The 12,569-nt window shown below is 35.5% G+C and overlaps 2 protein-coding genes across 2 annotated transcripts; one reads left to right on the forward strand and one right to left on the reverse strand.

Moving 5' to 3' along the window:
- The first annotated feature begins 2,226 nt into the window (after nt 1–2,226).
- Nucleotides 2,227–6,782, forward strand: EMB2726 (elongation factor Ts family protein). Its single transcript, XM_023659940.2, has 5 exons — nt 2,227–2,403; nt 2,847–4,566; nt 4,695–4,847; nt 5,086–5,803; nt 5,926–6,782. The coding sequence occupies exons 2-5, from the start codon at nt 2,931–2,933 to the stop codon at nt 6,560–6,562; spliced, it is 3,144 nt and encodes a 1,047-aa protein (XP_023515708.2). The 5' UTR covers nt 2,227–2,403; nt 2,847–2,930; the 3' UTR covers nt 6,563–6,782.
- Nucleotides 6,783–6,948: 166 nt separating this feature from the next.
- LOC111779792 (auxin-responsive protein IAA27) lies at nt 6,949–8,934 on the reverse strand. The gene is made up of 5 exons (XM_023659941.2): nt 8,370–8,934; nt 8,067–8,296; nt 7,846–7,987; nt 7,698–7,759; nt 6,949–7,287 (listed from the first exon to the last, which is right to left on the reverse strand). Exons 1-5 carry the CDS (start codon nt 8,819–8,821, stop codon nt 7,250–7,252), a joined length of 924 nt encoding a protein of 307 aa, XP_023515709.2. The 5' UTR covers nt 8,822–8,934; the 3' UTR covers nt 6,949–7,249.
- Nucleotides 8,935–12,569: the final 3,635 nt, after the last annotated feature.

Below are 12,569 nucleotides of genomic sequence, written 5' to 3' on the forward strand. Positions count from 1 at the left end.
CTTTAAGCTGGATTAGTAAAGTTAAAATAGAGTACAAAACTTTTCTTTACTTTTCACTTATTTATTTATTTTAGTCAACATTCCGTTATTTAATTAATGAATAATTATTATAGATATAAAATATTTAAATGTTGAGACACTCAATCTTCATTATTTATTATAACTTGTAAAATAATTATCATAACAAGTTTGAAAATTTATAATTTATAATTACTCCTCCTACCCTTGGATGCTTACGTAAGTAAATGTTTACTTCACAACTCTTCTGATTTATTTTAATATTATAACCTAAATAAAATTGGGATCCAAACTACCTATTAATACCAACAAATAAGAAAAATATAAACTAATTAAATATCAAAAATAAAATATAATATATTACAAATCAAATCATAAATAAAACCATCTAAGATATATTCCATAACTAATATATTTTTTAAATATTATATAAATTTTAAAATTAAAAAAAAGGACGACAAAAAAAAAATGATGGGACGTTTTTTAAAAGCAATGAATGGTATAAATCTGGGTCCTAAGTTTTCACGTTTTATTTTCATATTCCGTTTGTGAATAATGATAATAATAATAATAATAATAATAATAATAATAATGTTAAATTTATAACGTAAATTAATGGGAGAAAAAGATAATCCAGCTGTAAGGGGTGTGTGTTGTTAATGATTAGGGAACCCTAATGCCAAATGGTGTATTAGATGACAAAGATCCTACAAATCTGATTTTGTAGCCCCCGAGGGATTGTCCTCCTTCATTATCAATTTTTTATTTATAATAATTTATTATAAAAACAATATTAAACAGACATAGAATAATTATTTTTTTAAAAAATGATTGGTTCATTGTGACATATATTAATTTCTCGTCATACGATATTGCCTTATAACATTAAATTTGTCTACCATACATATATATATATATGTGTATGTATGTATTTGTGCGTTGGAAAGTAAAAAGATTTGGGGCTTTGAAAAGGGGAGCATGTGACTGACTTACCGAGCTTAATTCTCTACCTAATCCTCTAAACGATCTCTTATTATTATTATTATTATTTTTTAGCGTAACAAATATGAAATTGAAAAAAGATTTAAATCACTGAAAAATAAAATCATACGATTTATTTAATCGAAATTATTGATGAAGTAAATAAGAGATAAAGGAAACACGGAAGGAATTGGAGGGACATGGGTGAAGAGAACGGAACATTCTATTATGATATCATATTAAATTATTAATTAATTAAAAAATTTAATTATATCAATACTTTAGGTATAATATTGAATTTTCTAAATGTGGCACATTTTAATATTTATAATGGAAAATGGGTTTGAATTAATAAAAAAATGGGAACAAAATTATTTGGGAATGTGAAGTTATTAAACTTATGTAGATATGTGAATCTTAATTATTATTATTTTATATATATGTATGTGAAGTTAGGGTTTGGCATTAAAATTAAGTTTGGGACCACTCTGATTAAGCCTTGGAAAACAAGATTAAGTGAAAGAAAATTGGTTTCAAATTTAAATAAATAAACAATTCAGATTTGAAGATATTATGTATTTTATGGTTAATTATGCTTTTTTGTTGTCCACACCTTATTTATTTCACAATCATTTTATTTTGCGTTTTCATGTTGTTCATAATTAGTACATAATACCCAAATTAATTACTTTCTCATTATCCAATCATCAATATTTAATTTTAATTGTGGTATTTTTCACCTTTATTCCATATAATATATTTAAGATAATTATAAAATACAAGATGGTACTATTATATTTCTCGCTGGATTAGTTGCAACCTTTTCAAAATTTAAAATATTTTTTCTCGATTATGTAAATTTGAATATTAGCACATAGCTCAACACGTGATTTACGAATATAAAATGGAAAGAAGATTTGAACTCTAATATCGTATTAAACCATTAATTAAATTTATTGACGTAATCAATTATATAATGGTTTATAAAATATGAAGAAAAAAATGTGTAGACTAAGTTTGTAATTTTAAAAGTTGAAAAAGGGTAAATTTGTAATTTAAGTGAATTGGTCTCTTATCGAGTTGCTTCATTTGGGTGATCCAATGAACAGAAGAATTGAAACGGGCTTGAAGAGTGGGTTGAAATTCAATACACGAATGACCCAATCTTGCAATCCAGACCGCCATGAACAGACTGAGAGAAGTGAGAAGATGGTCCATCAACAGAGCGTTCATGTAGGAGCCAGAGAACAATCGCTACCAGATAAGGATTTAAAGCAGCACCGTTCATTACCCTCACCATCATATTCATGGAATAGCTTCTTATCACTCACTATTTTCTTTTACTTTCTCCCCATTTCCAACATTCCAAACCCACAAATTTTGTTTTCTATTACTCTTTCTCAGGTACTCAATTCTGCCCTCTTCTCAAATGCCTCACTGCTTTTCTCTGCCTTCCTTGATTTCTCATTCCTACAAATTGTCACTTAAATTTGTATGCGTATTCCTGTTCTTTCTGTTTTTGAGTTCGTCTTAGGAAATTGAGTTCTAATGCTTATGGAAGTTCCTGTTGGGAATGTCCACTTCTTTGGTATTTATCTGCTACGAATTATTTCCAATTCTCAACTCTAATTACTCCTGTTGCTCAATCACATGGATAATTATGTTAGCCTAACTTTGGCGAGCTTTAATCATTCTTAATCTTAACCTCTGCCAAGCCATTCTCTTATTAAGTGAATTCTTGATTTAACTTAGATGTTGAGTATTTATATGTGTTAATGTGCCTCTCTGGAATTTGATCATGGAGAATTGTTGTGTGTAAATTGTGATGCTGTCAATGATGATTGCAGGGGAAAACAATGATGAAGAACTAACTACGGGAAAAGGGGTCCTTCTCCCTACACTTGATACGTTAGCTTTCTTGACATAACACGATGTCGGTAATAACTCCATCTTCTATCACCAATGTTTCAGTTGTTCTTATAGCCAACCAGACGGGGAAGAGCCATGGTTCAACAAGATTCACCTTTTCTAGAAACCCCACTAGAGATACACTTCATAACCAAAGATTTCTTTTACCCTTATCCACTTCTGTTAGGCTGTTTCCAAATTGCAGTAAAAATTTATTTTGTAATCATTGCCGTGGAATCCCAAGATTATGTGCTTCAGGAACTGAAGTGGCAGTGGAGGAGTCAGATTCATTGGTTTCTGGTGAAGAATCAAGTCAAAGCTCAGAACTTACCTCTGGTGAAATCACAACAAATGAGAAAAGCCCTGTGAAATCAGATGCTGCTCCTACACAGTCAAAACGTTTGAGACCTGTGAGGAAGAGTGAGATGCCGGCTGTAAATAATGAGGAACTTATTCCTGGTGCAACTTTTACTGGGAAAGTAAGATCAATTCAACCATTTGGTGCCTTTGTTGATTTTGGAGCATTCACTGATGGCTTAGTACATGTTTCAAGGTTGAGTGATAGTTTTGTTAAGGATGTTGCAAGTGTTGTTTCAGTTGGGCAAGAGGTGAATGTAAGATTGATTGAAGCAAATGCTGAGACTGGACGAATATCGCTCTCGATGCGTGAAAATGATGAAAGGAGAGAGTCTCCTGCTAGCAATGATAAACCTGGGTCTGCCAGAAGGGACACTCCAAAACCAAGAGGACCAAGGAGAAATGAGGTGAAGAAAAGCTCAAAGTTTGTCAAGGGGCAAGATTTACAGGGTACAGTGAAAAATATTACCAGGTCCGGTGCTTTCGTTTCCCTTCCCGAGGGAGAGGAAGGATTCCTCCCCGTTTCCGAGGAAGCCTCCGAAGGATTTGGGAATCTTATGGGAAACTCTACTTTAGAAATTGGCCAAGAGGTCGATGTTAGGGTGTTGCGGATTGCAAGAGGACAGGTAACTTTGACTATGAAAAAAGAGGAAGACAATGAAACGTTAGACGCTCAGCTCAATCAAGGGAAAGTTTATGCTGCAACAAACCCCTTCTTGTTAGCATTTCGTAAGAACAAAGATATTGCTACATTTTTAGATGAGAGGGAAAATGTAGAGGAAGAAGCTAAAAAATCTGTGGTACAGAAAGTTGCAGACATTGTAGAAGGGATGGTTGATGCAGATGAAACCCGAGCTGATGATTCCACCAAAGTGATAGATGAGGTACTAAGTGATGACAAGGAGGAGGAAAGTCTGCCTTCTGTTAAAGATGATGAACCTGCAAGTTCAGCTGATTCATATGCTGCGACTCTAGATGACTCAGAGAGTATATTATCTACATTAGAAGACGTAAAGCCCTCAGAAGACGAGCAATCTGAAGAGGTCCAGGTGGTTGAGGCTGCTCAACCTATAGATGGACCTGAGTTTGATGGGAAAGTAGTCGCCCCTGATGATGAAGCCGAAAAAATAGTGTCTTCAGAAAGTCCAGTTAGTGAAGAACTTGTGGCTAGTGAAGACAGTGTGGAGAAAGAAAGTGAGCAAAGCCAGAAAGATGTGGAAAATGAAATTATTTCTGCTTCTCCATCCGAAAAGGAAGCGGATAAACCAGAATCGGATTCGAATGGTAGCATCACAAACTTAGGTATAATTCTAGAACCATGAGGTTGAGGCAATTTTGGAAATGATAATCTGTATTTGCAATAATTCATAGAATAAGGAATAGCTTCATATGTATATGGCTAACTGTTGATCAAGTCCAATCTTCTGTAGATCAAGCTCGTGAAGAAGTTGTTGAGGATCAAGTCGACATTCAAGCACCTGCTGAAAGCCCTGAAGTCCTTTCATCTACACCAGTTATACAAGAACAGATACAAACCGCTCCTGACAACAACGCTGATTCTCCAGAAGAAGTTGCACCAAAAGGTTATTTTATGTTTCATTTAGATATATATTTGGTAGCTATTTGATGCCCAAAACTTTTATAAGTAGTCATAAAGGCCCAATGAAATAAGGGATATCACCCTGTATGATTTTCAATCTAAGAATAACTGGTAGAGCAATTGAATGCTTTCACTTGATCTCCCATGTTGGCTTTACTTGATTGACGTTGGCCACCTGCAACCAGCTTTATTTAATTCTTTGAGTGTCTGTTGTGTCGCAGCTGTGATATCACCGGGTTTGGTAAAGCAGCTTCGTGACGAAACTGGTGCAGGAATGATGGATTGCAAAAAAGCTCTGGCGGAGAGTGGAGGCGACATTGCTAAAGCTCAGGAGTTCCTCAGAAAGAAAGGCTTAGCAAGTGCAGAAAAGAAAGCTAGTAGAGCCACAGCTGAAGGAAGAATAGGTTCCTACATTCATGACGGTAGGATCGGAGTTCTAATAGAAGTGAACTGTGAAACAGATTTCGTCTCAAGAGGAGATATCTTCAAGGAGTTGGTTGATGATTTAGCAATGCAAGTTGCAGCATGCCCTCAAGTACAATATGTGGTTACTGAAGATGTTCCAGAAGAGATAGTGAACAAAGAAAGAGAGGCCGAGATGCAGAAGGAAGATCTTTTATCGAAACCCGAGCAGATCAGGTCGAGAATTGTTGAAGGACGGATAGGGAAGAGGCTTGAAGAGTTGGCATTGCTTGAACAACCATATATCAAGAATGATAAGGTGGTGGTGAAGGACTGGGTGAAACAAACTATTGCAACCATTGGAGAAAACATGAAGGTCAACAGATTTGTGAGATACAATCTTGGAGAAGGCTTGGAGAAGAAAAGCCAAGATTTTGCTGCTGAGGTAGCCGCACAGACAGCAGCTAAACCTGCTGCAACTCCAGCAGTCAAAGAGGAGCAGCCCAGTGTAGAGGAAGGGAAGGAAGCTGTTCCCAAGTAAGCGGCCTTCTCTTAATGTATCGTTTTCAATGAGCTTTTCTGTTTACATTCCACTCTTGTAATGAAAGCTAAGACATGTTCTCTTTCAACTGATACTAAAGTCAATGGCTGCATTGTAGGGCTGCAGCTGTCGCCGTTCCTGCAGCGCTTGTTAAGAAACTCCGAGAAGAGACCGGAGCAGGAATGATGGACTGTAAGAAAGCCCTGTCTGAAACTGGTGGGGATCTAGAGAAGGCACAAGAGTATCTAAGAAAGAAAGGCCTCTCGAGCGCGGATAAGAAATCTAGCCGTCTAGCAGCTGAAGGAAGAATTGGATCCTACATTCATGACTCCCGTATTGGTGTTCTAATTGAAGTGAACTGTGAAACCGACTTCGTGGGAAGAAACGAAAGATTCAAAGAGTTAGTCGATGACCTCGCAATGCAGGTTGTGGCATGTCCAGAGGTGCAGTATGTGTCAATAGAGGACATTCCAGAAAGCATTGTCAAAAAAGAAAGAGAACTTGAGTTGCAGAGGGAGGACCTTCAGAAAAAACCAGAGAACATAAGGGAGAAAATAGTTGACGGGCGGATTTCCAAGAGGCTGGGAGAACTTGTGCTTTTAGAACAACCTTTCATTAAGGATGACAGTATTTTGGTCAAGGACTTGGTAAAGCAAACTGTTGCCTCTCTTGGTGAGAACATAAAAGTTCGTAGATTCGTTCGTTTCACCATTGGCGAGACGGTCACAAATTCGAGCGAGAAATCCGAACCATGAACCGAGAAAAACAGAATACCCACCGGGCATTGAGGCAAAGCTAGACATGAAATCATGGTAGCAGTAGAGAAGAATGTGAAGCCAAGGTAAAACTTTTTTTGTGGAAAGAAAATTGAATGTTCATTTTCCTCTCTTGTTTTTTTTGTAGCAAAGAGTTGAGTTTTCCTGAAACGCTGCTTGGTAGCATCATTTTGATCTTATAAAAGCTTCATTCATATCATTCTCTGCTTGGTTATCATATTCATTTATTTCACATCATCTGAATTGTTTGAATCCTCATTTATAGTTTTTACTTCGTTTAGAACGACTTTCTAAGTACTTATAAACGAAATGGACGAATGTAAAAGGTATCAGTATAATCTGAGTCTCTTTTGGAAGGGTGAGAATTGGCACAGCAAACAAACCATTTACAATAGGAAGAGAAGTGTAGCCACAACAACCAAAGTAGAATCACAAACTAAGAAACTGTGAATCGTCCTATAGAAAATCGTCTTTGCCAACAAACAAGTTATCTTGATACATCAACTCTCCAATATTTAGAACTCATGCACAAAGAAGAAGAAGGAACAATACTCGTAAAGATTCTCTCGATCGATCTAAGCTTTCAGTAGGCAAATTATACGTTATCTTCAAACATCATTTGCTCTAACGTGCATGATTGATGCATCGATATGGCAGAAGTGTTTGCTAGTTACGATTTCTGCACTTCTCCATGGCCCTTGGAGCTGCAAGGAAACGAAAAGAGAGAAAAGGGGAAGCTTTTACTAATGGGTCACACTAGAAAGGAATTTTTTCTGATTCTATCTTTATAAGACATTGCTCAATCCATATCAGGAATTAGCATCCTTGTAATGCGAAATGACCTAAGCATCCGATTATGATGAACCTTGAAGAAAGATCCGATCATAATGGAATTTAAACTAATGGGTTTTTATTTGTTAGATCTTTTTCTTTATGAAAATGAGAGATGCTAAGTAATGTTGATCAAAAGAAAAGGGTTTTGAAGTGGACAGATAATGATGGTAACTAAGAGAGCACTAAACAAAGGCTAAGATTCTCAAATGCTTATAATCATGGAGGTGAAATCCCACTAAACTTGTCTGATAAATTTAGTAAAGTCCATAGCAGAGCATACCTAACCCAATTGCCTCTGAACTCTTCATGATCCTCATCCTTGTGCAAGATTCAGTGAACATCCTATTATGTAACAACAAGATGATTACTAATGAAAGCAGTCATTTAGAGATTGAAACGAGATTTTGTTGAATGAATAATGAACTTACTCCCATGGAACATCACCAACCAGCATCCAATCACCATCCTTATCTTCATAGGTGAGTACATATTCAGAGCCATGGAGCAGATCCATCAATCGGCTCTCATTTAATGCATCCCGGTTTGGGAATCCATTTGAGCCACAATGACCTGACATAACAAAAACCTTGCTTGAAAGCCAAATTTAAACACTGAAGATCTGCAGGAGTAGAAGCTTCAAAGAGCATACCAATTGTGAAGCTGCTGAACATTTTCTCGAGGGCTGATGAGAGGTCCACATAGCTTCCATAGGTTTTCAGATCAACTTTCCTGAGGTATGGTGCGCCATCCATACTTACCTTCACATAAAGGCAGCCGGATCCCGACTTACCCTCTGCATCCTCTGTAGTTTTAGGAGGCTGTGTTGCCATGGAATTCTTACGGAACGAACGAATTGGTGGCCATCCTACAACTTGTGCCCTGAACCAGACGTGATAAAGGACTTGAGATTTTTCTAGTAAGAAGGCAAAATCAGAAATGGAAGAAGACATACTTGGCAGCAGGGGCAGAGAGCTGAGGCTTTTCCTCATGCAGTGGCTTGGCCGACGGAGAAATACCATCTTTAACACCGGAGACAGCCGAAACAGGGGGTTGAGTCTTATTTTCATTAACACCTCTGGGAGAGAACAGGCCTCCATTTTTGGTGGCATCGGGTTCAGATCCGGCAGAGGTGGGCAGAACCCACTTAGCAGAAGCTCTGTCAATGGCAACAGAGAAGCCCCTCTTAGCCCCGGAAATGGAGGTTTTGTGGGGGTACCCATTATTGTCGTCAAGCCCATCGTGCCTCTCCGGTGACTCAGAGCCAGGAAGGCCTAACCTGAGTTCAGTGGCCTTAAGGTTCAAGCCAGCAGAGTTGGGTCCATCAGAGGAGGTTTGAGAGGTGGTTTCCAGGGAAGGAATAGACTCTGTTAAGCCTATGTAATCATGTTCTAAGGGTGTAGACATGAGAAAGAGATGATGAAAGTCAAGATGAATATACAAAAAACATGAACACAGAGCAGAGATTGAATGGAAATGGAAGAGAGATGAAGGGAAAAGAAGAGGGAGAAAGAAGGCTAAATAAATAAATAAATAAATAAAGAAAGAAAGAAAGAAACAGAGAGAATTTTATATTTAAATTATTTATAATAGGATGTAGCTTTTTGTGGGGGAACCACCCCGACAAGTCACAGAAAGTCTCGGTCCACCTTTCCCAAATTGCCCTTTTTCTTTAATAAAAAAAGAAAATTCCTTCTGTGAGAGCTATGGGGTTGTGCCTTTATCGTTCTTCTCTTTATTACCCCAAACCCCATGAAACTGGAAAACAAAGAAAAAACGCTAACCTGCGCCGAGGGACAGCATTAAAACAGTGCAAATTGAAAGCAGCGTAACAGGGGAAGGAATGCGGAAAAGGATAGCACGGGGCAGATTGTGTAAGAACTCCCCAGATTTTCAAGCCCCATCACAGAATTGTTTTGGCTGCTTTGTTGTCTGCAACAGATCAAATTTATATATATATATATATATATATATATATAGTGGAAAGTGAGGGAATTTTGAGAAAGCTGCTATGCTACCCGTTTAGAGTTTAGAGTTTAGAGCGGTTCAGGGTTTAAGATTTAGGATTTAAGGTTTAGAGCGGTTCAGAGTTTAAGATTTAGGGTTTAAGGTTTAGAGCGGTTCAGAGCTTAAGATTTAGGGTTTAAGGTTTAGAACGGTTCAGAGTTTAAGATTTAGGGGTTTAAGGTTTAGAGCGATTCAGAGTTTAAGATTTAGGGTTTATGGTTTAGGGTTTAAGAATTAGAGCGGTTTAGGGTTTAAGATTTAGTGTTTAGGGTTTAGAGCGGTTCAGGATTTAAGATTTAGGGTTTAGGGTTTAGGGTTTAGAGCGGTTCAGGATTTAAGATTTAGAATTTAGGGTTTAGGGTTTAGAGCGGTTCAGGGTTTAAGATTTAGAGTTTAGGTTTAGGATTTATAACGGTTCAGGGTTTAAGATTTAGGGTTTAGGGTTTAGAACCGCTCAAGGTTTAAGATTTAGGGTTTAGAGCGGTTCAGGGTTTAAGATTTAGGGTTTAGGGTTTAGAGCGGTTTAGAGTTTAAGATTTAGAATTTAGAGTTTAGGGTTTAGAGCAATTCAGGATTTAAGATTTAGGGTTTAGGGTTTAGAGTTTTAAGCGGCAGCAAGTGATTGAGTTGAGTAGTTTCTCATGTAAAATTATTGACTCTCACTTGAGTTGAGTAGTTTCTCATTGAGTTGAGTAGTTCCTCATGTAAAATTATTGACTCTAAAGATATAATAATATGGAGAAACTAAATGGTTTCAAGCACCAACAGAACTAGATTCTTCCTTCAATTACTACACTTAACCACTTTTTTTTTTAATATTAGATTTTGAAAGGAAAAAAAAAAAGGTGGTGGAAAGGGAAGTAACCGGGAAAGGATGGGTTGGTGGGGGACAAAACGGCGTTATGTTGTGAAGTCTAAACTACCACCATCCCCGTTATATCCTCCTTACCACCCCACCCAAAATAACACCATTTTTTTAAAAAAATTAATTTGGAGAGAAAAAAAAAAAAATAAAGGAAAGGAGGGAGGACCCAGAAAGGAATGGGGTGGGGGCCAACGTGTCAAGAAGTGGGGCCAGGAAGGCAGTATAAGTAGAAGTGATAGTGTCGTGTCATGGAGCAGTGTCTGAGCTGGATGGCCACAACCACCCACCCAGCTTAAGATGGATGGATGGATAGATATAGTTTAAACAGTGAAATGATATAAGAGTGGGTGTCAATTTCAGAGGCATAGGAGACAACATGAATCGCACTTCTCCACTTGTTATAAAAGCCAAAAACCCTCAACTTTAATTTAATTACTTCTTAATTCAAAATATGATGACTTTAATTACTTAATTACCCCCACTCCAACCAAAGATGCTTCATATTATTGAGAATATATCAGTCATAATCACATGTCTTGTGTTCTCTTCTTATTGTATCATCCAATTTTGTTACATTTTAATGTTTATATCCTTCCTATGTCAATTACTAATCTTATGCTATACATATATAAAAGTTAGAATAATGTGTGTTTGTGACTGATTTGGTATAGTAATATGGGAGTACTTGGCAGTTGCAACGTCTCAAAGTATTGAGTGGGACCATTATTTGAGCTTATCAATTATTAGGGTCTCCTCTCGTCTCGTCTACTCTATGATTTGACCATGTTGCTTTATGTTTCTCAAACGCTTAATACTATTATTTTTTAATATGTTTTTCTTCTCAACCACACGCTAATTAGAATGTTTTTTAAGAAGTCACTCGAACAAAATTCTTCGAGGCTCAAATTAATCGAGATAAAGGTATATAGACAATAACTATATATTTTTTAATTGGTATTTTTTTTATATATATTTTGATAATATCAAAATTGAGTTAGTTCAACTATATTTGATTATTATGAAATCCTACAAAAAAAAAAAAAAAAAAAAAAAAAGGAAACAAAATATTTCTTATAACAGTGTGAAAACCTCTCTATAATATACTCATTTTAAAATCGTGAATCTAATAAATATACACCCGGATAATGCAGACAATATTGACAAGGAGGAGAGCTCTAATTTTAATTTTTATATGGGAGAGAGAATAGTGGGTCCCATGGCAATTGGCAATGGGATAACACAAATATTTATGATTATAAAATGATTGGGGAAAATATTATATTTACCATTAAAAAAAAACACACCATTTCAATGCAAGCAATTAAAACTGTGTTTGTTGGCCATATTGGGCAATAAATAAAAATCAATTTTATTTAAATTTATTAAAAAAATGTATTATCCATAATTAATTTTAAATATAGTACAATGAAACAAACTCGTAATAAACATGTTTTTTTTTTTTTTTTTTATAATAATAAATAATAAAAATTGGGAATCATTTTAAAGAAAGACTTGTAAAGTTTGGTTTTGTGAGTGCGACATCTGACAACCTGATGCGACCTTTCCCTCCCAAACAAATTATTCCATTTTATTAGCCCTCACCAATTTTGTACATCCACACCTATAAATAAATACTAATTATTACACTTTTCCCTAAATATATTTTCTTTTAATACAACCATTTTTTTTATTATTATTATTATTTATTTGTTTAGTTCAATAATGAGATAATTTTTTATAAAGCAATAAGGGTATGATTTATATATTCTCTTCGTTGAGACAATAAATATGGAACACGCTTAGGATTGTGATTTATTTGTACTTGGGCCCACGAAGAAAACTCTTGTGGGCTTTTCGGCATTATAGGCCCATAAGTTCATGGTGAACTTCAGCCCATAGGGTCAACGAGAATGCTCCCTATGATTTTCAAAAAAATTAAAATACAATTTTAATTCTTTAAAAATATATATATATTTTTTAATTCTACAACTATTAACTTCCATACTAATATTTATTAAATAAATAAATAAAGTTGATGTCTAGAAAAGGAATCACAAAAATAATAATAATAATAATAATAATAATAAATAGACTTTTAAGTCTTAAATACTTTAAAGGAACAAAAAAAAAAAAAAAATCATATATGGTAAAATACCACCTTTTCTTTTTAAATGAAAGATCACGTGTTAAAGTCATTTAATGTACAAATAGAGAGATGATGATGACGATATTGTGACATATTAATTATTATGGGTAACAATTGACTACTACCCTCCATTTTAA

The sequence above is a fragment of the Cucurbita pepo genome, chromosome 18 (genome assembly GCF_057944985.1).
Source record: "Cucurbita pepo subsp. pepo isolate OVF chromosome 18, ASM5794498v1, whole genome shotgun sequence".
NCBI lineage: Eukaryota > Viridiplantae > Streptophyta > Magnoliopsida > Cucurbitales > Cucurbitaceae > Cucurbita > Cucurbita pepo.